The 26,456-nt window shown below is 44.0% G+C and overlaps 1 protein-coding gene across 9 annotated transcripts in view; it reads right to left on the minus strand.

Annotated features, from left to right (window-relative positions):
* The window catches only part of TBC1D30 (TBC1 domain family member 30), a 96,573-nt gene extending 70,807 nt beyond the window's left edge, over positions 1-25,766 (minus strand). For 2 of the 9 annotated variants that reach the window (XM_030548822.1, XM_030548821.1), the window contains exons 1-2: positions 25,274-25,766; positions 18,212-18,376 (exon numbers count right to left, since the gene is read on the minus strand). In XM_030548822.1, coding sequence (XP_030404682.1) covers positions 18,212-18,376; positions 25,274-25,658 — 550 coding nt within the window. In that variant the 5' untranslated portion in view covers positions 25,659-25,766. Of the gene's footprint in view, positions 1-17,413; positions 17,439-18,211; positions 18,377-25,273 lie in introns of those variants that run through there. The other 7 variants (XM_030548825.1, XM_030548824.1, XM_030548823.1 and 4 more) reach the window with 6 other exon arrangements.
* Positions 25,767-26,456: the final 690 nt, after the last annotated feature.

Consider the following 26,456-nt stretch of genomic DNA (forward strand, 5'->3'; position numbering starts at 1 on the left):
CAGTTGGCATAGGCCAGCTGTGAGTTTTTCTCTGCAGTGTAGACATATACTGAGAGATTTGGAAAAGAGACACTGGAGCAGGGGGAGCTGGGGCTTATATGAGGAACCAGAACTTGGGGGCAGCCCAGGGGGATGTTGCACAGGAGAGTAGGAGGGTCATCAACAGCCTGAAACAGGCAGCAGGAGCACAGCTGGCTCAAGGAACAAAGTTTGGTTCCTCAGCAACCCGAACCAGCCAGGAAGTCCCAGTGCAGAATTACTTAGGGTATACCAACACTGGGGGAAAAAACCCAACACCACAGCAAGTCACTGTCTATGTCTGCACTACAGCCAGGACCAATGCTCTGAGATCGATCCACCAGCGGTCAATTTAGCAGGTCTAGTGAAGACCTGCCAAACTGACAGCAGATCACTCTCCAGTCAATCCCTGTACTCTACCCTCAATGAGAGGAGTAAGGTAAGTCGAAGGGAGAGTTTCTGCCATCAACCCCGCACGGTAACTCAACCTAAGGTACGTCGACTCCAACTACGTTATTCACACAGCTGGAGTGCGTAGCATAGGTCAACTTACCGCGGTAATGTAGACAGCCTCAGAGCCAGGGTCTACAGACTCGGGCTTGAGCTATGGCACTAAAAATAGTAGTGTAGACATTTCTGTGTGGGCAGGTGCTCAGGCTCTAAAACCCAGCAAAAGGTGTGGGTCTCAGAGCCAGAGCTCCAGCTTGAGCAGGAATATTTACACTGCTATTTTTAACACCATAGCATGAGCCCACAAATCTGAGTCTGTACATCCAGGCTATGAGTAGGACGGCCAGGTGCCCAGTTTTCAACCAGAAAGTCCAGTCAAAAAGGGGACCTGACAGTGTCCAGTCAGAGCTATTGACCAGACACCCAAAGTCTGGGTATGGCAGGCAGGGAGGTGCCAGGTCATCACATGTGCTAGCCCCTTCTCAGCCGGGGCCGCTTCCTACTTGTGTCAGGTGGCTGCAGCTCCCAGTCCCACCTTCGCAGACAAATCTATCCTGACCCAGGCGGGGGGAAGGGGAAAAAGCAGCGAGTGACAGGGCCACCCAGAGGATTCAGGAAGTTTGGGGCAAAGTGGGGGAGCTGCAGCACTTGTACTCACCCAGCGGCAGTCTGGGTCTTCGGTGGCATTTTGGTGGCAGGGGGCCCCTTCAGTTGCTCCACATCTTTGGCAGCACTGAAAAGCCCCCCGCCACCGAAATGCCGCTGAAGACCCGAACCGTCGCTGGGCCAGGGCTCGCGGGGACCCTGTGGGGCCTGGGGCAAACTGCCCCACTTGCTCCCCTCTCTGGGAGGCCCTGGCGAGTGATGGGGGGGCAGAAGAGTGAATGGAGTGGTGGGACTTTGTGGGAGGAAGAGGAGGTTCTGGCACTCCTGTTGGAGTATCTAGTTTTCAAACATTATAATAAGTTGGCAACCCTAAGAGCCATGAGACTTGCCGCCACCTTTTCTTGTTTGGTTGGTTAGGGTTGTAGGCTGTTTTTTTTTGGTTTGGTTTTTTTTGCAGAGTGGACGTACCCTAAGAGACTCCTGGAAATGAGCTGCAGAGGGAATCGGTTCTTTACTGACAGGAAGGCCACTGGTAGACCTGGCCCTAAATTTTCCAAAGGAACACTTTTTCATTGTAAAATGCTGATTTGTCAAAAGTGCAACATTTTGCAGAAACAGGTCATCTTTGACAACAATTAATTCTAAACAACAATTTAAAAAAGTGGTTTTATAAAATCAAAACATTCCACTTTTACCTTTTCAAAACTTTTTGATTTTCCATTCTGAAACGACTATTTCTTTTTTAAAATTTAATATTATAAAATGTAAACTTAAAAAGCCATAATCAGAACAAAATCTTTCATATTTTATCAAAACAAAAAATGTTTCACTTCACTGTTCTCTTGGGATGGACTTCACCTGAGCAAGGAGGGAAATCGACTTCTAGGATGGAGGCTCGCCGACCTGATTAAGAGAGCTTTAAACTAGAAATTTGGGGGAGATGGTTGGGAGATGGTTGGGAGATCTCCACGCCGGAATTTAACCTTGAGAGGGAAGTAAAGATGGGATACAGCCGTGGACAAAAGAATTGGCATAAGGAGGAAGGGTAGTGTAGATAACAGACTAACAGGTGATGTTGGTGGTAGAATGTCTGTGCCTAACAGGGTACAGAATGTTAGTGAAGCCAAACGGCAAAAATTAAGATGTCTGTACACTAATGCGAGGAGCCTAGGGAACAAAATGGAGGAACTAGAGCTACTGGTGCAGGAAGTGAAACCGGATATTATAGGGATAACAGAAACGTGGTGGAATAGTAGTCATGACTGGAGTACGGGTATTGAAGGCTATGTGCTGTTTAGGAAAGATAGAAATAAAGACAAAGGTGGTGGAGTAGCATTGTACATCAATGAGGAAGTTAACTGTAAAGAAATAAGAAGGGATGGAATGGACAAGACAGAGTCTGTCTGGGCAAAAATCACACTGGGAAAGAAAGCTACCAGAGCCTCCCCTAAGATAGTGCTTGGGGTGTGCTACAGACCACCGGGATCTGATCTGGAGATGGATATAGACCTCTTTAATGTTTTTAAGGAAGTAAACACTAATGGGAAATGTGTGATCACGGGAGACTTTAACTTCCCAGATATAGACTGGAGGACAAGTGCTAGCAAGAATAGTAGGGCTCAGATTTTTCTGGATGTGATAGCTGATGGATTCCTTCACCAAGTAGTTGAAGAACCAACAAGAGGGGATGCCATTTTAGATTTGGTTTTGGTGAGCAGTGAAGACCTTATAGAAGAAATGGTTGTAGGGGACAACCTTGGTTCGAGCGATCATGAGCTAATTCAGTTCAAACTAGATGGAAGGATAAACAAAAATAGATCTGGGACTAGGGTTTTTGATTTCAAAAGGGCTAACTTTAAAGAATTAAGAAAATTAGTTAGGGAAGTGGATTGGACTGAAGAACTTGTGGATCTAAATGCGGAAGAGGCCTGGAATTACTTTAAGTCGCAGCTGCAGAAACTATCGGACGCCTGCATCCCAAGAAAGGGGAAAAAAAACATAGGCAGGAGTTGTAGACCAAGCTGGATGAGCAAGCATCTCAGGGAGGTGATTAAGAAAAAGCAGAAAGCCTACAAGGAGTGGAAGAAGGGTGGGATTAGCAAGGAAAGCTATCTTAGTGAGGTCAGAACATGTAGGGATAAAGTGAGAAAGGCTAAAAGCCAAGTAGAGTTGAACCTTGCAAAGGGAATTAAAACCAATAGTAAAAGGTTCTATAGCCATATAAATAAGAAGAAAACAAAGAAAGAAGTGGGACCGCTACACACTGAGGATGGAAAGGAGGTTAAGGATAACCTAGGAATGGCCCAATATCTAAATAAGTACTTTGCCTCAGTCTTTAATAAGGCTAATGGGGAGCTTAGGGGTAATGGAAGAATGACAAACGGGAATGAGGATATGGAGGTGGATATTACCACATCTGAGGTAGAAGCCATACTTGAACAGCTTAATGGGACAAAATTGGAGGGCCTGGACAATCTTCATCCGAGAATATTAAAGGAACTGGCGCATGAAATTGCAAGCCCGTTAGCGAAAATTTTTAATGAATCGGTAAACTCAGGGGTTGTACCGTACGACTGGAGAATTGCTAACGTAGTTCCTATCTTTAAGAAAGGGAGAAAGAGTGATCCAAGTAACAATAGGCCTGTTAGTTTGACATCTGTAGTATGTAAGGTCTTGGAAAAAATTTTGAAGGAGAAAGTAGTTAAGGACATTGTGGTCAATGATAATTGGGACAAAGTACAACACGGCTTTACTAAAGGTAGATCGTGCCAAACCAACCTGATCTCCTTCTTTGAGAAGGTGACAGACTATTTAGACAAAGGAAATGCGGTAGACCTAATTTACCTCGATTTCAGTAAGGCATTTGACATGGTTCCACATGAGGAATTATTAGTCAAATTGGAAAAGATGGGAATCAATATGAAAATTGAAAGGTGGATAAGGAACTGGTTAAAGGGGAGACTACAACGGGTCATACTGGAGGGTGAACTGTCAGGCTGGAAGGAAGTTACTAGTGGAGTTCCTCAAGGATCGGTTCTGGGACCAATCTTATTTAACCTTTTTATTACTGACCTTGGCACAAAAAGCAGGAATGTGCTAATAAAGTTCGCGGATGACACGAAGCTGGGAGGTATTGCTAACAGGGAGAAGGACCGGGATATCATACAGGAAGATCTGGATGACCTTGTAAACTGGAGTAATAGTAATAGGATGAAATTTAATAGTGAAAAGTGCAAGTCATGCACTTAGGGATTAATAATAAGAACTTTAGATATAGATTGGGGACGCATCAGTTGGATGCAACAGAGGAGGAGAAGGACCTTGGGGTATTGGTATATCACAGGATGACTATGAGCCGCCAATGTGATATAGCCGTTAAAAAAGCTAATGCAGTTTTAGGATGCATCAGACGAGGTATTTCCAGCAAAGATAAGGAGGTGTTAGTACCGTTATATAAGGCGCTGGTGAGACCCCACCTGGAATACTGTGTGCAGTTCTGGTCTCCCATGTTTAAGAAGGATGAATTCAAACTGGAACAGGTTCAGAGATGGGCTACTAGGATGATCCGAGGAATGGAAAACCTGCCTTATGAAAGGAGACTCAAAGAGCTTGGCTTGTTTAGCCTAACCAAAAGAAGGCTGAGGGGGGATATGCTTGCTCTTTATAAATATATCAGAGGAATTAATATTAGAAAGGGAGAGGAATTATTTAAGCTCAGTACCAATGTAGATACAAGAACGAATGGGTATAAACTGGACACTAGGAAGTTTAGACTTGAAATTAGACGAAGGTTTCTAACCATTAGAGGAGTGAAGTTCTGGAACAGCCTTCCAAGGGGAGTAGTGGGGGTAAAAGACATATCTGGCTTTAAGATTAAACTTGATAAGTTTATGCAAGGGATGGTATGACAGGAGAGCCTAATTTTGGCAATTGATCTTTGATAATCGCCAGATAAGTATGCCCAGTGGTTGGTGATGGGATGTTGGATGGGATGGGATCTGAGTTACTGCAGACAATTCTTTTCCGAGTGCTGGTTGGTGAGTCTTGCCCACATGCTCAGGGTTTAGCTGATCGCCATATTTGGGGTCAGGAAGGAATCTTCCTCCGGGGCAGATTGGCAGAGGGCCCTGGAGGTTTTTCGCCTTCCCCTGCAGCGTGGGGCATGGGTCACTTGTTGGTGGATTCTCTGCAGCTTGAGGTCTTCAAACCACAATTTGAAGACTTCAATAACTCAGGCATAGGTTAGGGGTTTGTTATAGAAGTGGATGGGTAGGGTTCTGTGGCCTGCTCTGTGCAGGGGGTCGGACTAGATGATCACATTGGTCCCTTCTGACCCTAGAATCTATGAATCTATGACCCAAACCAGATTTTTTTCAGAATTCTGGTTTGCAGGAAATTTCTAAAAATGGTCTTGTTCTGTTCCAGAATAGAAGAAATTTTGAAATCGCAAAACTTCCCTCCACCTCCAAAAATAAAAAAGCTGTTTCCCACGCAGCTCTAGTCACTGGTTTCTGACACCTTTTGTGTTAGGACCACCTTGGCAAGTACCGAGACTACAGGAAATGTTTTAGGTCTCATATGAATGACCCAGGCATAGCACACATTTGTGCCTTTTCCTTTTTGACTAGACAGAGGGAAAGAGTAAAGTATTTAGCTCCAAAAACACAAAGAACCTTTTCTTCCTCTTGATAGCTAAGAAACGAAAATTAGATCCAGAGCCTAAAGTGATCTCAGAAGAATTCCAGATCTACCGTTGCCCAACAACAGAATTTCATTAGTATGTAACAAAGTGAGAGAGGTTGGATAGATTGTCAAATTAAATTTCTATTGATATTGCTTCCTTTAAAAGGAAAATATTAGATAGCAGAAGAATAGCCAGTGGATGTTCTAAATTAGCCAGCCAGGGTTTGTTATACAAGGATATACTTCCCTCACCTGAATTAGTAATACTGCTCTTTGCTAGAGGACTGAAAGTCAGAACAAAATAAACCTATAAGATTCATTGCCAATCTGAACTGCACACAAAGTACATACCCAGGACACATGCCCCAGGCAACATGCACACATTATAGTACCATTGATGGGAATGTTATGTCCTGAAACAAAAGCAGAAAATTCTTACAGGGAAATCCTCCAGGAGATATTTTGACGATTCACCTCTATGTTTGCTGGTCAGGGAGTTGTACTTGAGACTGTTAAATAACTGCCTCATAGGCAACGGATTCACCTCAGTTCTCAGAGTCCTACCTGTACTGTGTACACGCTAAAGATCTCAGGATACTTTTGATAAAAATAGGAAATAACCCTGGCATCTCTGTTGCCTAAATGTTCCCCTATGCTGTTCTGCATACTAGCTGGCCACCACCCCTGAGTACTGAGGGGGCTGTATTTCAGTGGTGTAGCGTGCACTGAGACTGTAAAATGCTCCAGCACCCTCTAAAGCACTACTATAATGTACTCAGCTTTCAGCATTTGTGAGGGCAAAGTGAGGTTTATGAACAAAAAATGTTGGTCACACAGAATTTATATTTTATAGTTCCCACAAGTGACCATCTTGTTGCTGAATATTCTATACCTCCTTCTAAACTTTTATGTTGTTGTATAGTATTCATTCTTCTCTTTCCTCTCCCACTAACAGTGATATTTAGCATTCCCAGCATAATTTACATTGTCAAGTGTTATAAATATAACAAGCAGCTGTTCACTGCAACACTTCCCCACGAACAGCTATGCAAGGAGTAATGGTGTAAGAGTGCTGCTGACAGTCCCCTAGGTCACAGAGTCACCATAACACCTATTTTGTGTTTCAATTACCTTCTGCCTGGTGTCAAAGGAATAATATACAAAGCTCACTTCTTATCACAGGAGCCCAGGCTCTAACAGCAATAGAACTGGTGAACAAAACGTGCTTTCAAATTCCCTGAAGTCTGGGATAGCTATAGCCATGGCTTAAGGAAATGTAATACTCCAATGACATTTTATTTTACAGTACTGTGTTTGTTATAGTAGTTGTCTCTTTTCAAACTTTTTTCCTTACTGTTTTTAACTACTGCACAATTTAGTACTTGTTTCTATGCTAGATAACATTGTGTGTTACTTTTGCTTCATTAAATATTTTGCACACATACAGTTACATTCACTTCAACCACATACAGTTTGAGTAACTGGACCCAATACCATCCCCAACACAGGTACAGACAGCAGAACTACAGCCTATAGGCCAGTACTCACAGTTGCCAATTGCAGTATGTTTGGGGCCACTAGATCTGCTTAAATATACATTTCTATGGTCCCCTTTCTTTCGCTGCCCCAGCACTCCACTCCTTATCAACCCATGTGGGGATACAGAAACTCTCTCCATGGCATTCAGGGAATGTAGAAGCCCAGTAGTGGCCACAGATGCCCTACTTAAGCCCCCCCCCCCCCCAGCTCTCCCTCAAGTAGCCCCAATGCAACTTTTAAAAAGTGGTGCTGAATGCCATGACCTTCCTTCTGTACCAGGGTTACCTTCACCCCTTGGAGAGAAACCGAGTGTTTACTACAGAGAGAGAGTAATGAAAAGCATAGGAGTGTAACAACATTCCATTTTCATTTTTTATTACGAACAGGCAACCGATCCTGAAACCCAAGGGAGAGGGGGAATAAAGAGTAAGAGCAGACAGCGATCGTGATAGCCCATCATCAATACCAGTCAAATAAAGTAACTAAATATGATTTTTTCTGTATGTGAGGTGTATGAGTCTTTCTGTTCCCCATTCTTCATAGACCCATATAGAGGACAGAAGATCAATAAGAATTAGAATAATAACCAGCCATTGTGACGGAAGAGAACCAAGCACACTCAACATTAGTTATGTCCGTATTTTTAAAGGACACAGGATCTAAGATATGAAATTCATAATACCTTTGAAGTGCAGGTGATTGGAATTTAACTGAATACAAATGGATAGAAAGGGAAAGGTCAGACAAACTTAACCAACTGAATCATTTGAAGATGCCTCATCAGAGATCAGTTTCTGTAACAAACAGTCTACTATAATTGCATCAGAAGATAATATGTTTTTGAATAGTTCAATTAATTTGTTTCTGTAAAAAGTTACTACAGAGAATTTGCTTTATTTCACAGATCAGAACTGCGTGTGTTTGTTTCGAAGTTCATTAACCAAACCCCGAGACAATAAGGGATGTTTTTCAAAGTGAGTGATCTGCTTCACACTCACGTGGACATCTAAAGAAGAATTAGACGCATCTACTAATCTTTAACTCACATTTGTGGAGGAAACAGCAAGAGAAAGACATCATGATCTTCTAGTCCTGAGGGCACTTTGTGCCAAAAAAATAAAAATTATGTGCACAATATTTTAAAATTCTACAAGTTTTATTTGTCAATTAACAAATGCAGAGGCTCCAGCATGGCAGTGGGGAACACAGGCCACTGGCTGCACGAAGGTGGGAGATCACCCTGCAGCCTCCCCAGCCCTGGGACATGGACTCAGTAAAGAGACTGCACTCAACCCTGATACAGCACAAGGCCTGGGCCTGCCCCAGAAACACCCTGGGGCCCAGCCCCTCTGCGCCAGGTGCAGGCACCGCCAGGCTCCAGGGGTTTTGCCGCCTCAAGCAGCCAAAAAAAAAGCCGCGATCACAATCTGCGGCAATTCAGTAGGAGATCCTTTGCTCTGAGCGGGACCGAGAGACCCTCTGCCAAATTGCCGCCGAATGCCTGGAGTGCCACTCCTCTCCGGAGTGACCACCCCAAGCACCTGCTCCTAAAAGCTGGTGCCTGGAGCTGGCCCTGGGAGCAGGGCAGGCAGGCTTAACCAAGCAGGATCCAAGTGTGGAGGGGCTCAGTGAGGGGGGATCCAGGCATGGGGTGAGAGGATTCTGAGTGGGACAATCTGGGTGCAGGCAACTCAGTGGAGGGTCTAGGTGTGGGAGGACCTGGATGCACAGAGGCTCACTGGGGGCATTGCAGGGGCAATGGAACTCTGCAGGGGGCTTCCAGGTGAAAGTGCTTGGGGTTCAGCGGAGGAGTCTGGGTGTGGGGGTCTCAATGGGGGGGTGTAGGTGCTGAATGAGTGGGGCTTGTTGGGGTGAGGGTTTGGGGGCTCCAAATGCAGGGGTTGAGGTTCAATGGGGTGGGATTCAGGTATGGAAGGCTAGGAGGGTTCTGGGTGTATGGCGTGAGGCTTGGTGGGGGTATCTGGGTATGGGAGGTCTGGATGCGCAGGGGTTGGGCGGATGGAGGGGGGAGCAGCTTCCCATATAGTGACCCCTCCCGCTGCAGCTGAGGAGCGATGGGGGCAGGAAGCAGGGGAGGATGCTGAGCTTCCTGCAGCTGAGGGAGGTTTCTCAAGGTGGGTCTGACACAGCCCCAGCCACTCCTGGCAGGGGAAGTAGTAGTCCCATCCTCTTCTGCCTCCAGATCAGCTGAGACTATTAGCTAATCCTAACTATCAGTTCAGGGTAGGAGCCACCTGCTGCTCCAGATGCCTGAAATGATGTACCTGGGCAGCTAGGGAGTGGTGCATGACTGCTCTTGCAGTTTCCCTTTGCTTCCCTGTCAGAAAGTCATTTTTCTGCAGGGAAGCAAAGAAATCTGCAGGGAACATGAATTCTACACACACACAGTGGCGAAGAATTCCTCCAGGAGTAATCTTACTTTTCTAAGGCCTTGTCTACACTATACATTTAAGTTGACCTATGTTAAGTCGACTGACAGCCACTGCAGAAATTACTGCGGTGGTTCATGTCCACATTGACTTTTTGTCGGTAGTGCATGTCCTCACCAGGAGCATTTCCACCAACTTAAGAGGGACAGTATGGGAGGCTGAGAACCAAGGCACCCAGCTCTGCATGCAGCTCCCTGCCAGCAGCCTGGCTTCCCACCCCCCCGGCTGAAAATGGGACAGGGCCCCCTCATCCACGTTCTCGGCTCCCAGCAGCCAACCAGCTTCTGGGCATGGAGCTCTTCACTGGGCATAGCTGTGCTCCAAGTAGGGATTGGGGAGACAAGAGCCTGGGGGGACAGCCAGGCTCCTGGCAAGGAGAACCGTGCCCAGAGTCCAGTCAGCTTCCATACTCCCAGTGAGCAGGGAGCTGAGAGCCCAGACAACAGCCCAGCTGCAAACAGGGACCCAGGACCTGGGAGAGGTGGGGCCAGGAGGGCTCTCTGTGGGGAGAGAGGACCCCAGGCAGCAGATTGAGCCTGAGTAACATACCAAGCCTGAGTGGCAGCCCAACTAGGGAGCTGGTAGCCAGCTTTCTTGTCAATTTCACAGCTCCAGTGGTGACTAAGACTAAGAATGACAGCTCATAGATGTAAGTAACGCAGTCTCTATAGGGACTCTGTGTCGCCCTAACTACAACGACATAAGCCCTCTGCCTCTTGTGGAGGTGGAACTATTATGTTGGAGTAGTTGGACACTTATATCAGTAGGAGCAAGGCTGCAGTGTGTACATTGACATAATTAGGTCGACGTAAGTTGTTTTACCTCAACCTAATGCTGTAGTGTAGACCAGGCCTTTAACAGAAACTTCTCTCTCTTCAATGAAGAGGCAGGAACATATTTAAACAAGTATGATATAAAATGAGGGTTTAAAATCAGCCACTAGCCTACCACAATGGAGACCAAGCAGAGGTGAAAGTAAGCCGGTAGGGGCCCGGTACGGAGTACCAGTAAAAAAAAAGGTGCAGTGGTGTACTAGCAAATAAGTGGAGCATTCAGTACTGGCTTACTTTCACCTCTTTTGGCTGCAAAACAAAAAGTTCAAACTCAAACCTAACAAAAGTTTGGAAAGGGAAAACTCACTGTCAAATTTGTTTGCTGTTTCTCTCCCTCTCCTCCTCCAGCCAGGCTGCCCGATGCAGGCTAGGCTCCGTGTTCCCCCGACCCCTGCATTTAGCAGGGGCTGCAGCAGCTCCCCTCTAGCTTGAAGCCTCCTGAGGTAGCCTGCTGCCTGCATAGGAACAGTTTAAACTTAGCTGTTCACTCCGTGGTCTGAATTGCAGGGTTCGGGGCTATTTCCGGCATCCTTATTAATTTCACTCTCAGCTATTGGGGAGGGTGGGGGTGACCAAAGCCGGAGCAGTTCATTTATATTCAATTTATATTACTGAAGAACGCCTCATCCAGGGGGCAGAAAAGAACTGCCACACACCCCACACACCCCAATAACCAAGAGTGAAATTAACAAGGATGCCAGAAATAGCCCCAAATCCCACGGTTCAGACTGCAGAGTGAACAGCTAAGTTTAAACCAGGTTTCTCAAACAGGGGTTGACGCTTGTGCGCTTGTGTAGGGAAAGCCCCTGGTGGGCGGGGCCGGGTGTTTACCTGCCCCGTCCACAGGTCAATCACAGCTCCCACTGGCCGCCAATCACTGCTCCAGGCCAATGGGAGCTGCTGGAAGCAGCGCCTCTGTCATAGTATAATTCCCAAATCTGAACCTTAGCGTCCAAAATATGGGTACTAGCATGAAATTTCCCTAAGCTTAATTACCAACTTAGATCCTGTACTGCTGCCACCAATCAGGACTTAGAGTAGAGCGCCTGATAGACTCTGGTCTCCCCCAAAACCTTCCCTGGGGGTCCCAAGACCCAAATTCCTTGAGTTTCACAACAAAGGGAAATAAACCATTCCCTCCCCCCTCTTTACCTCCTCCCAGATCTTTCCTGCCTGGGTACACCAGGAGATCACCCTGCTTCCACTCCTTGAAACACAACCCAGAGAGATCAGGTTTCTCCCTCCCTTCTCCCAGAGGCAATACAGATTCAGTTCCGTGAATCTAACACAAAGAAGAAATTTACCTTTCCCTCCCTGCTCTCTTTCCCTTCTCCCCACCAATTCCCTGGTATATACAGACTTAGTTCCTTTGAGCCTTAACTAGGAGAAAAAAAATCCGATAGGTCTTAAAAGCAAAACTTTTAATAAAAAAGAAAGAAAAAAAAGTAAAAGGTTTATCTCTGCAATTTAGATGGTAAAAAGTTACAGGGTCTTTTAGCTTATAGAGAATGGATAAACAGCCTTATCCAGAAAAAATACAATTTAAACTATTTCCAGCAAACTACACATTTGCAAATACAGAAAAACAATGTAAAAGCCTATATTGTCTTTCTACCGTTGTACTTACAAATTGGAAACAGAAGATTAGAGAGCCTGGAGATTCGTGTGGTCACTCTCAGAGCCCAGAGAGAGAACAGCCCAAGAACAAAGGACCCACACCCAAACTTCCCTCCACCCAGATTTGAAAGTATCTTGTCTCCTGATTGGTCCTCGGGTCAGGTGTTGCAGGTCACTCTTTGTTAACCCTTTACAGGTGAAAGAGACATTAACCCTTAACTATCTGTTTATGACAGCCTCCGGCGATCGGCCGGACCTGTGGACAGGGCAGGTAAATACACCAGCTCAACCTGAGAGGGGCTTTCCCTACACAAGCGCACAAGTGGCAACCCCTGTTTGAGAAACCCTGGTTTAAACTGTTCCTATGCAGGCAGCAGGCTACCTGGGGAGGCTTCTCCCTCAGCCAGTCCCCCTGCTCCCTGCCACAAGCTAGAGGGGAACCCCTGCAGCCCCTGCTGAGTGCAGGGGTCAGGGGAATATGGAGCCTAGCCACGTCGGGCAGCCTGGCTGGAGGAGGAGGAGGGAGGACAAGCTGAAAAATGTGACAGTGAGTTTTCAGTTTTTCAGGCTTATTCCAATAGTAAAGTTTTATTACAGACAGTACTGGTAGTAGTAATAGTAGCTTTATTTTCTGTATCTAAGTCATGTAATGGGAGGGATCCATGAAGTATGTAGGAGAGGTGGGTTGCTTGTGTTTGGACTGTACAGGTAAGAAATGTAACTTACTACCACCCCTGACCCCACCCCTTTCCCCTTCCAGGGGAGCGGGGGCAGAGTGGGACCCATACCGGTAAGAGTTGTATTTTACTTTCATCTGAGACCAAGGTTTCTTGAAGGCCACACCTGCACAGGGAGCAACAGTCATTGAGTACAGATTCCTCCTCACAGAGAAAGGAAGGAAATGGGAATTGTGCTTTGTACTATACAAGTCTAAGTGCTCTGAAAAAAAATCAAGTACTAAGTGTCTTAAATTGGGCACATAAAATTAGTGGATACTCTTGACCTTAATCATTCTGTCCCTCAGCGCCCATCTGTAAAATGGAGACGGTACCACCTCCTCACTTCACAAGGGTGTTGTCAAAATAAATTCATTCACGTTTATGAAACACTTAGATACGATGAGTGCCACAGAAAAGCTCCCATATATGGTGGCTTTATATCAGTTTAAATCAAACTCAAAGAGATTACCAGTACTGCAAGTCAGCAGATGAAGAAGCCACTGTGTAACCATATAGTCTGAGTTGTTCAGTCACTGAAATCCAGAACTTCTGAATACATCAGCAGCCGTGCTGAACATGCACAATCCAGTCAGCACTAGAAACAGTGGGAGATGGAGCATGCTCAGTGGGAATGGACTGTTTGGAAATTTTTAGCTGCTAAACCCAACGAAGTCTGTACTAAGCATGTGCAAAGAGATTTTTTCCCACCCCCAGAGGCTTCCAACTCAGCCATCTCCAAAGAGCAACTCAGCATGCTCCAAACCAGGACTGTAGCGTGAAGCCAGACTTTTCCAGGACAGGGTGATGCCAGACACCAGAACTGAGAGCAGGAAGCCCATCTCTCCAGTGCTCTCAATGATCTCCCTACTGATCCACAGGCAATATGGAGGAAAAAATCTGTCTGACTCTAATGGAGAGAAGACATGAGCCAGAACAGCGAGAATGGAAAAGAAATAGATTAGGACATGCAGCTTGGTCAGACTGTGACTGGAGAGAGGGGATAAAGAAACTGTGACTGGCAGCTAGAAGGTGAAGACTGGGACTGATTGGGCAGGAAGACTAGGACTGGGAGCTGGGATGTGGTGGGGAGAAGGAGACAGGGAGCCACTGAGGGAAACACAGACACTGGATAAGGAGCTGGGGCGGGGAGACTGGTACCAAGAACAAGTGTGGGGTGGAAGGTTATGTGTGTGTGAATTCACCAGCGTCAGCTATAAATTTAAAAGACATTTTTCTATTATTTTTATACCTGTTTTATACCTTATTTCTGGAGCCGAATACACTCTCCATTAATACAATTTAAAAATGTCAATCTATGCCTAATACTTATCAATGTGGTTCTTGTCTGATCACATATTTCAGACCAATCTAAGAAATATCATATTGCAAGTCATTTCTAAATCCTTTAAAAACAAAAACAAGGGACAATATAGCCATCATTGTAATTGGGGGGAGGGGGAGAAAAAAAAAAGACCACCACCTTTAAGTCTCCACTTCTTCATGAAATAAAATATTATAGCTCCCCTTCTGGCTCAGCAGTTCTATACTGTCACTTGACAGAGGAGGCTGGATAGGAAACCAGGAGAAGTGGGGGTGGTGGGGTGGAGAACCTGAAAAACTAACACATTTATTATGTCTTTAATGGAACCCTGCAGGAAAAAAAATGTTTGCAACACTGATAAAATAGTTTATTTTTAAGTTTCTAAAAAGGTGTTACAACAGAAAATATTTAATATTTTTTTAAAACCTATCAAAAGAAAAGTTTGTAACTTCCTGAATAAATTTATTCCCTATTAAATCTCATAAAAACATTCACAGAAAGGAAATTTCATTCATCTAGTTCTGCTAAGAAAGTATATTGCTTCAAGGGGAATAATACAAAAAAAAATGTTTGTATAAATTTCAATCCAGTTTATGCAATTTTCATTTTAAACATCCCTATTAGGAAACCAAATTAAATGTATGGAAATCTAACTAATGGATGGCTAACCCTTTATTTATAAACAAAAGTTAAATGGAAATAAAATTAAGCCACTCAAACATGGAGCCATTATATAAATATGTAGGTTTAGGCAATATTTTAAATGACTTAATTTACGTTTCCAAGCAATTTTTTAGCCCGTCACTAAGAAAAGCTTTTAGACATTTTTTAGAGAGCGATGTGGTTTGTCCAATTTTCCTTAATGAGTTCTTGACACAAACATTAGTAATACAAGACACTGCAATACTAATATGGAGCAACACATTAGAAAGCTTTACTGCCCATAACAAAAACATTGCAAGAATACATTTTTATTATAAATCTTTTGTGATGCTTACCAACATTTTTCTTTAAATACTTTAAAAATAATTATTGGCTCCTCTATCAGAAACTGGATATTTAAAATCTTAAGTTGAAAAAGAAATTCAGTGTCCATTAGAAACAACATCTGAACTTGCTGTGCACTTGGCTTTCAATTACAAGTACTTTTGATGAGTTTCAAAAATAAGTTAGGCTTCTAATACAATAATGTCCAGTGATTTCTACTAATATTTTAATAGGTACGGAGGCATGTAGACAAAAGATGCATTAATAAGCGTGTGTATAGCTGGAGCGCTATACATTAAAATAAATGATGACATTTTATTTTGGTTATTTCATATTATGCATTTATTTCAAGGTCATCACAATAACTGTGTATTCTAAAAAGTCTCTTTAAAAATTGAAGACAACCGGAAAAATCTCTGTTAATACCATAACATTTATGAGATTTTAGATGCACAAATGTCAGAACATTTAAAGTTATATTCCCACAGCAAATATAATTCTGTACATACATGGTGTTAGTATTTTTACATTAAGGCATAAAAATGAACACAGTGTGGACCTGCTCAAGAGCCCATTTAAGCCGACAAGAATCTTTCCACGGACTTCAGTGAGCGCTGGATTACATCCTAAATGCACAAGATGACTAAATTACAATTGCTTTGGGATACACAAAAATCAGGAAGTTCAGAAGTGTGTATCTAGATGTTAAACAAGTTTTACTAAATATAAAAGCCTAATTTAAAGAGATATAGCTAGGGCCCTACCAAATTCATGACCATGAAAAACACGTCACGGACCATGAAATCTGGTCTCCCCCCATGAAATCTGGTCTTGTGTGTGCTTGTATCCTGTATTATACAGATTTCATAGGAGAGACAAGCGTTTCTCAAATTGAGGGTCCTGACCCAAAAGGGAGTTGCACGGGGGGAGGTTGCAAGATTATTTTAGGGGAATCATGGTATTGCCACCCTTACTTCTGCGCTGCCTTCAGAGCTGGAGGCCAGAGAGCGGCGGCTGTTGGCCAGGGGTCCAGCTCTGAAGGCAACACCTGGCCAGCAGCTGCACAGAAGGATGGCAATACTAGACCATGCCACCATTATTTCTGCACTGCTGCCTTCAGAGCTGGGCGGCCAGAGAGTGGCGGCTGCTGAGGGCCCAGCTCTGTGTTCAAAACTGGGTTCCTGGCCAGCTGCCACAGCTCTCCAGCTGCCCAGCTCTGAAGACAACGCCACTGCCAGAGCAGTGCAGAAGGAAGGGTATTTGTAGACAGTATTTGGTCCTGCCATGAGGGCAGGGGACTGGACTCGATGACCCCTCGAGGTCCCTTCCAGTCCTAGAGTCTATGAGTCTATGAGTAGCAGTACCACAACCCCTACCTACAATAACCTTGCGACCCCCCGCCCCATCCCAACTGCTTTTTGGGTCAGGACTCCTACAATTACACCACCATGAAATTTCAGATTTAAATAGCTGAAATGATGAAATTTACAATTTTTAAAATCCTATGACAGTGAAATTGATCAAAATGGACCATGAATTTGGTAGAGCCCTAGACATATGCATGCCAATAACCAGACTTCAAACGTACACACTCACACACACACGGCTGTTAAACAATAACTGCATGTTTCAAAACTGAAATTGCTTTCTCAGGGATAGCTAGCTGTTTTTCTTTCAAACAACAGTGCCACTTTCCAACAGTATGAATAAAAACAAAAAATATCTAAAACTCAGATTCACAGTTCTTTTACACTCAGGGTGAGAAATCCTGAATTTAGTAAAGTCAATGGGAGTTTTGCCATTGATTTCACTGTGGCTAGGATTTCACTGTCAGAATTTAGGACCCAATCTTGGGACTACTCACAAGGTTAAAGTTATGTTTGTGCTTAAGCATTTACAGAATTGAGGCCTAAAGATTTTTCTGGGGGGGGAAAGGAGAGATTAGAGGAAGAGCATGTATTTTAAGTACTATATGTTGACTAAAAACTCGTTTGCTAAATTTCACATAGAGCACATCAACATTTATAAACTCTCAAAGATTTAATTTTACAATAGGACCAGATAAACCCTTAAACACACCACATTAGTATATATATGTCACTACAGTAAGTTTTTAAAATAAATCTTTTACATGCACCTCAAAGTTGCTGCAGGCATTTTTTTAAGTGGTCATGCTTATATTTACTTTACCTGAACATTTACTGTACCTGTCATGCTGCGTGTTAATAAAAAAACAAGACGGAATGTTAGGTAATTTTCATAATTGTTTCTAAAGCTATGATAAGGTTTTAGATATGACATTTTACAGTTTCGCTATACTAGAACCTACCGAAAGTATTTTAGTGCCTTTCAACAATGATGAAAAATCAAATACAAAAATATTCTGTTTAGTCAGAGAAAAAAACTAACTCAGAAAGCAACATTTCTCTTCTTCCCCACAGCTCCTATTTTGAAACCCTTGCATAAATGACAGATGTTGATATTCAAGCTTCCTAACAATACCTATAGTTCTGAATCCACTTAGTAAAGAAATGGCATACTAAAATACTATTCTGGAATGAAAAACATACATACATACACACAGTTACTAACGAAGAGAGAATAATGGTACTTACTATCTTCCCCCAAGCCATACAAAAGTTTACAATTAAACACAGCAAGCAGAATCAACATGTTTCCCCTATGCTAAGTTGAAAAAGCATTACAGAGCGTACTCTGTGAGAGAGACAACTTCTTCAATGCATTCATCTTGGACTATTATAGCATCTCTTATCAATTATTTGGACCAATTCTTTTTAACTGATTCACATGCAACTCCCATTGACTTCTGTGTGAGTTAATTATATGCATCTAATAGCATAAACTAGCCTTTTGATTTTAGAACTTGTTTAGAAGTCTCATACTATGAAATGCAAGGGTTTATTGAAATACTGCCATATTAATTAAAGAAACTACTCACAATACACACGTACGCAAAACAGTACTTACGGCGTTTTTGGGAAACAGCCTGCAAACATGCTGTGACAATATCACAGTTCTTCTGCACTTTATGTAAAAGCCTATCTTTCTGCTTCAGATGACGAAGCAGCTTTGCTGACTGAACACAAATTCTGTAATTCAGTTCTCGTACTATAGTTGCCAGTTCATCAGCATCTGTCAATAAGCAGAACACAAAATTATTACAGTCCAGCCTGAAACACATATGACTTGAGTTCAGTGTGTCATCTAGGGCAGTGCTTCTCAAACTATCTGATGTGGCGGACTGGCAGTTTTTTTTTTTCCCCCAATGTGCCAGGAACCGGTACGATATTTCCCAGGAACCGGTACCATATTTGTGCCATATTATCATCATTTTTGCATAGGCATGTAGTACATCAGATCAGAAAACCTAACATTCTTCACTGTATTAATTGGAATGGGAATGTGGCGTACATGCGGAGATGTTCCCATTTAAATACACTGAAGACTGACTGAAAGGCTGTGCACCTGGGCGGATAATATAAAATGACTAGATCCAAGAAAATATTATTTGAACATCTGTAGTAATATTAATTTATATCAGAAAAAATGAATAAAATAAAAATTGGCAGACATTTTTTATTTTATTTTATTTATCAGGATCAGGGCCAAAGTCAATAATTAACTTGCACACACACTAAAAGGGCAGAATTTTAATTTTTCTAATTTATAAATTTGTTTTTATTGTGATAGATGTAGCCAAAAATATTACTAGTTATGCTGTTACATGTATGCCTTAAAATATGGTTCTCTCTGAAAACCATGTATGGAAAACAGAAACATTCTTATTTGTATATCTAATCCCTGTATGTATTCAAAATCACGTTCATGGACTTAGAAGTAAGAATTTATTTTTTTTACTCTGGTTACCATGTAGAATCAACAGAGGGAGTGAGCTGGATTTTATTCTTTCTTGTGTATCAGAGACGTTCACTAAGTCACAGTTACATTCATGCAAACCCTGACAAGTTTTGATTCATTAAACATATTCTAGACTGAACTAATCATATGTCGAAATTGCAAGTTTCCACTAGAGCAATACCACTTTAATAGGCCAGAGACAGAAGCAAAAAGCTCTTTGCACAGATTTGAAGAAATTGGCAGGTTTCACTTCCTGGTTTTTTCCATGTCAACAACAAGACTGATTTAACAACAGGAGACAAGTGGCCTTTGTACAGTCCTCCTTTTCTTAATATCTAGTGTCACGGTTGCTTAGTTTTCATGAACATTCTTGGATAGATTCATTTTGCTATTGTCTGAGTTCAAGTTTTCCGAAAAGGCAAATGGTGTAACAGCTTTACTTTTTACATTTAAAAATCTGTTTTTTTCCCCCCTCAAACTCAATTTATTTCCAAACAAGCTAATATGTCAAAAACTTCATCAGAAATAAAAAAAAAAGTGATCCAAATATTGACTACTTTTAACAATATGGAATCTGTAATGCATGACCAAGTTTACAGAGTTATTATGCTTCGCTGGTTTAAAACTATAGAAATTGTGCATAAGGTCACACAGAGCTAAATAAATTCACAAAACCGGTTTCCTGAAGGCGTCCTCTATCTGGCAACATTAAAGTTAACAAATCTTTCAGGAACAAGTGACAGCTGGTCACTATTTGAGATTCATGTAATTTCATAAAGAGAAAAAATCTGGAACCCATGTTTTGTGTGACAGATTCCAGAAAAATATGAACATATGTAACTGAAAATAAAGGCCCAACACACTCATGCTGCACCTGACATTATCACCATCCAAGCACTGAATATTTTGATAAAATCCTGATTATCCCACCCTCCTTTCCCAAGAGCTATGCAGGTGGAGGAAGGGGCAGTTTCTGGGAGAGGAGAAACAGCTCTGGTTTGTTGATTTGTTTGTTTTGGCAAAGGTGGGGGGAGGCTGCAGAGGTAACTTTTGTGCAGATGGAGGAAAAGGTAACACTTGCACAGGCAGAGAGGGTGAAAAGGTGGGTGGACAAATAAATCCAGGATAATAGAGAGGAGGAGATGGGAGTGCAGGGAAAGGAGACAGGCTCAAAGAAGGTGTCATTCATATGCAAATGTGAAGGATCTGAGTGATATCACTGTGCCTCTGTACAAGGAAGAGTTTGACGCAGATCAGGGAAGGGGTTTACAGAGGGCAGGGAAAACAGGCTCGAGGGAAACGGACAGAATAGGTTACTCCCTGTGAAGTTGTGGATAATTTTGGAGAAATGTAACCTCCGTGTTGATGGCTGGCCAGGGATGAGTGCAGCTCAAGACACTCCCAGTGCCAGTGGAGCGGCTACACAGAGATAGACTCATAGACTTTAAGGTCAGAAGGAACCATCATAACCATCTAGTCTGACCTCCTGCACATTAAAAGCCACAGAACCACATCCACCCACTCTTGTAATAGACCCCTAACTCTAGCTGAGTTACTGATGTTCTCAAATCATGATTTAAAGACTTCAAGTTACAGAGAATCCACCATTTACGCTAGTTTAAACCTGCAGGTGACCCGTGACCCATGCAGCAGAGGGAAGTGAAAACTCCCCAGGGTCTCTATCAATCTGACCCAAGGGTTGAGGCTGGGGTGCACAGTAGGATACTCTTTGTGCCGGTGGAGTGATGGGGCAAGATGCTCCCCATGCCAGTGGGGCAGGAATTCATAGATTCGAAGGCCAAAAGGGACAATTGTGATCTTCTAGTCTGATCTCCTGTATCACACATGCCATAGAACTGCCCCCTAACTATTCTAGAGCATAGTTTTCAAAGCAAAATCCAATCTTGATTTTAAAATGGTCAGGGATGAAGAATCCACCATAACCCTAAGGAAATTGTTCCAATAGTTAATTACCCTCACTGTTAATTTTTGCATATTATTTCCAATTATGAATTTGTCTAACTTCAACTTCCAGTCATTGTATCATGTTATATCTTTCTCTGCGAGACTGAGGAGCATTAAATATTTGTTCCCCATATAGATACTTCAAGATGGCAATCAATCACTCCTCAAGCTAAACAGATTGAGCTCACTGAGTCTATCACTGTAAGGCAGGTTTTCTAATCCTTTAAACATTCTTGTAGCTCTTCTCTGAACCCTCTCCATTTTATCACATCCTTCTTTAACTGTGGATACCAGAACTGACACAGTATTCCAACAGCAGTCCTACTAGGACCAAATATAGAAGTGAAATAACCTCTCTACTTCTAATTGAGATTCTCCTGTACGTCTCCAAGGATCACATTAGCTATTTTGGCCAAGGTGTAACACTGGGAGCTCATCTTCAACCTATTGTCCACCGCAACCCCCAAATCTTTTTTCAGAGACACCACTTCCCAGGATAAAATCCCCAATCCTGTAAATATAGCCTACATTCTTTGTTTCTATATGCAATACATTTACATTCAGCTGCATTAAATCTCATGGTGTTTGCTTGCATGTAGTTTACTACATGATTCAGCTCATTCTGAATCAGTGACCTGTCCTCTTCATTATTTACCACTCTCCCAATTTTCATGTCTTTTGCAAAATTTATCAGTGATGATTTTAAGTTTTCTTCCAGGTTACGGATAAAAAAAAATGTTAAATTGTGTAGAGCAAAGAACCAATCCCTGTGGGACCCCATTAGAAACACACCTGCTTGATGATGATTCCCTGTTTACAATCACATTTTAAGACCTATCAATTTTTTAGGTGTACCATAATTTTATATCATTCTAGTTTTTAAATCAAAATGTCATGTGCTACCAAGTCAAATGACGTGCAGAAGTCTAGGAATATTACATCAAAAGTACATTCAAACTTGTAATGTCATCAAAATAAATATCTAGTTAGTCTGACAGAATCACTTTTCCATAAACCAATGTTGACTTTCATTAATTACTTTACTCTCCTTTAATTCTTTATTAATTGAGACCTGTATAAGCCGCTCCATTATTTTGCCAAGAATCAACATCAGGCTGACAGACCCAGAATTACCTGGTCCTTCTTGTTTACCCTTTTTTAAATATGGCACAAAATTAGCTTTCTTCCTGTCTCGTAGAACTTCCCCAAAACTCAAAGTCTTATTGAAAATCAGCATTAATGGTCCAGCGAGCTCTTAAGCCAGCTCTTTTTAAAGTCTTGGATACAAAATATCTCGACCTGCTGATTTAAAAATGTCTAATTTTAGTAGCTTTTGTTTAACATCTTCCAGAGATACTAGTGGAATGGAAAGAGTGTTATCACTTTATGATGAGACTATACTATCTGTGCTTTCTCCAAATACAGAACAGAAACATTTACTGAACACTTCTGCCTTTTCTACATTATTATTGATAATTCTACCATTTTCATCAATACCAGTATCAGAGTTCTTTTTGTTCCTAACACATTTAAAAAACTCCTTCTTATTGTCCTTAACTCAGTTGGCCACATATTTTCCCTTGTGTCCCTTTGTTTCCATTACCAATTTTCTACAATTCCTAAGTTCTGATTCATATCTTCCATTTGTTACATTAAAAAAAATTATAGCTACTTTCGCTTCCCCTCTAAACCAGATTTAAAAAAAACAAAAAACAAAAAGCAGCACAGCCTTCTTCTTCAATTGTGAGAGTGTCAAGTATCAGAGGGTAGCCGTGTTAGTCTGGATCTGTAAAAGCAGCAAAGAATCCTGTGGCACCTTATAGACTAACAGACGTTTTGGAGCATGAGCTTTCGTGGGTGAATACCCACTTCCTCAGATGCATGTAATGGAAATATCCAGGGGCAGGTATATATATGTGTGCTAGCAAGCAAGCTAGAGAAAACGAGGTCAGTTCAATCAGGGAGGATGAGGCCCTGTTCTAGCAGTTGAGGTGTGAAAACCAAGAGAGGTTGCTTGCTAGCACACATATATATACCTGCCCCTGGATATTTCCATTACATGCATCTGAGGAAGTGGGTATTCACCCACGAAAGCTCATGCTCCAAAACGCCAATTGTGAGAGTGTGGTTTTTGGAGCATATAGTATGATGTTCTTAAAAGATTCCCAATTATCGTTCACATTTTTCAGATTAAATCCACTCTCCCAGCTGATTGGGCTCATAGTTGTTTTCAGCTTTATGAAACTGTTGCTTTAATAGGGTCATGTATACATGTTGCTGGTCTGGACATTATTCTGTTTGCAGGGATGAGTTTGGCATGCAGGCAGCAGTGGAAGGGCCGGGCAAGAATGAGGCTGGCATAGGGGGAAGGATACTCAGTGCTGATGGGGTGGCCAGGCAGGGATGAAGTGGGGGTGTGCTGCAGGATACCCCCAGTGATGGTGGGGTGGAACAGACAACATGAGATGGGGGCCAGAGCTGGGTAGGGATAAGGTTGGGGTGAAGGACAGATGTTCTGGTGGCTGGGTAGGGCTGAGATTGGGCTGCAGGGCAGGAGACTCCTACTGCCGTGGTGTGGCCACAGTACTGGGTTTACAATGGTGCCAGTGGTACCAGACCAAAATTGGAAGGGGCCCATAACAACAACTTAGAGCCCCACAAACGGTTAATCCAGCCTAGCCACAGCCAAGCAATGTGTTGCAAGGTGTAGGGGGAGTTGTAGTTCGCGTGCCGTTGTCTTCCACTGGGGCCTTGAAACTGCGTCGCCAGCTACAATAGTAGTCCCATAATGACCCGCTCTGTGCTGTGAGCTTCTGCCCCAGTTGAAGTGAGTAGCAGCGCAGTAGACCAATTTTAAAAAAAAAAAAAAAAAAAAGGAAATGGTGCAGGGAGAGGATTCCCAGTGCTGGGGCACTGATCCTTCCCATGGAGCACAGGGGGCTCAGCCCCTCTGCCCTCGAGTCTCCCCCGCTCTCCTGGGATGGCAGCAGTGTTGTGACTCCCGGCATTCAGCCCCCCCGTCAACGGGCTCCTGGGCACTATCTTGACCCTGCAGTTTCGCACCGGGTGTGTGTATGTGTGTATATTCATCTCAGCTGCCAGAGGGGGGCAGTGTGGGGGAGACTGGTTGTCAGTGACCCTCAGGGCCTGGAGGAGAGGGGGCAGTGACAGCAGGGCTGGCTGCCACCCTCCCACCAGTGGGAATGCCCAGAAACTTCTCCCCTGCAATTTTCCTTCCCACATTCCACTCCCGTAACTTTATTGTTTCACTTAGAGTCACAAGGGATGGTGAGGCAAACGAAGAAAAGGGCTAAAGAAACTAACTTTAAAAAAAGAAGTTTTTAAACATTATTGTACCAAAACAAAAAATCTAGCTTTAAAAAAAATGTATTTACAAAACATACATGGAGGAGGAGGAGATGGTGATGCAGGTGCAACTCCATTGACTGCTACATCCAGGCTTTAAATAACTCATAAATGTGAAAATTAAAAACGTGTATTCATGTCCCCAAGCGGGCCCTGAGTGTTTAAACACAAAAGACAAAACTAACAAACAACCCCCTCCCACACAAGTAAACCAAATTCAAGAATATTCTGGGTGTATTGATGCTAGCCCAGTTTGTTCTCTATGGGCTATGGGGAAGTCTCAATCAAGCATGGCTTCAGATATCTTATTTTGGTTTTGAATAAATGTTTTCATCCCCATCCCAGCAGTACCGCATTTACTATGGCACCAAGGCGTCATCGTGCTGGGCCCATAATGACTACATGGGGCTCAGAAATGTTTAATGCGAGGCCTACAAAAGGTTAATCCAGCCCTAGGTGGCTGGGCAACATTAGGTGGGGCCTTGGAGCAGGGTACTCCCAGTGCAGTGGGGTGGCCAAGCAGGGTGGAGATGGAGGTGCGGAATGGGGTATACTCAGTGCCAATGAGGTGGCTGGGCAGAGGGGAAATGGGGGCATGGGGCGGGAAACACCCAGTGCCTTGGGGTGGCCGTGCAGGGCACAGATGGAGGCATGAGGCAGGAGACTTCTGGTGCCTTGGCGTGGCCAGGCAGTGAGGAGATGCGAGCCAGGGCAAAGTACTGCCAGTGCCATTGGAGTGGCTGGGTAAGAATAAGGTTGGGGTGAGGGCCAGGATGCTCCCAGTGCCAATGGGGTGGCTGGGTAGGGCGGAGGTGGGTGCAGGCGGTCCGGTGCCTTTACCTTTCTGGCCCAGATACTCGATCTGGTGTCGCTGGCTCGGCCGCTGCTGCAGCTCCTGGAGGAAGCGGGACTCGGCGCTGCTGCCTCTGCCCCCGGGGAAGACATCGGAGCCCGCAGACGCCTCGGTGGAGCTGTCCACGCTGTCCCGGTGCCGGGCGCGGCCCCCGCAACTATACAGCTCGGTCAGGAGGCCGCTCACTAGGGACGAGGTGCTGCGGTATCTGCCCGCGGGATCCTCCTCTTCCTCCTCCTCCTCCTCGGCCAGGCTGTCCGCGCTGCTGCCGCCCCTGCCCCTAGCGCCCTGCCGCTGCGGGCTGGGGCTCCCCGCTCCTGCCGCGGGTTCCCAAGAGTTCCCGCCCTCCAGGTCTATCTCCAGCAGCTCCATCCCCCGGGGCCGCCGGCCGGCCGGGCACAGCCTCGCCTCGCCCCGCGCCCCAGCTGCTGCCCAGCCATGCAGCACTGCTCGCAGTTCCTGCCCCTGCCTGCGGCCGTCTGGCCCAGTTCCGGGTTGAGTCTATTCTACACCGGGCAGCAGGGGGAGACTCTGTACCCGTCTGCCTGCAGGGGCTGCCGGCCAGACGCAACACCCCCCGCTGAGTGGTACACGCCACCATGGTACAGGGTTCGGGCATTGCACCTGCTGCGTGGGACCTCGTCTGGGGACATTGCACCTGCTGCAGAGGGGTGGAGACCCGGACTTTCCCCCTCCCCCTAGCACACTGCAGCTGCTGATGCGGGGAGGCGGGGGGGGAACTTTCGCAGGGCCTGTTCTAAAGGAGGGGCCTGGCCACAGGGCCACAAGCCCATCACCTGTCAGAAAAACATTATGGATATTTGAGTTTGATTAAATGTTATTTATATAAATCTGGTGACAGTAGGTTTGTACCTATGTATCTAGCTGTGTGGGATGGGGTGGGGTCTGATGAATTTGCTCTGGCCCCAGTGAAATGTTATTTGGGTCTACTGTGGAAACTCATCACTGAAGCACCAGGAGAAAAAACACACTCACTTTCAGTACTGGCTGTGCAGCTAAATTCTCCCCGGAATGAATGGCCTGGTTGGAGAGAAAATGGAGAATGAGTAAATAATGTTAGAGAGTACACTGATTTCTTTATTCTAATACAGTTCTTTGTTCAATATTAGAAGGAAGCAATTGTTTCTGTGATCTTTTCGCAACTGACAC

The sequence above is a fragment of the Gopherus evgoodei genome, chromosome 1 (assembly GCF_007399415.2).
Source record: "Gopherus evgoodei ecotype Sinaloan lineage chromosome 1, rGopEvg1_v1.p, whole genome shotgun sequence".
In the NCBI taxonomy this organism is placed as follows: domain Eukaryota; kingdom Metazoa; phylum Chordata; order Testudines; family Testudinidae; genus Gopherus; species Gopherus evgoodei.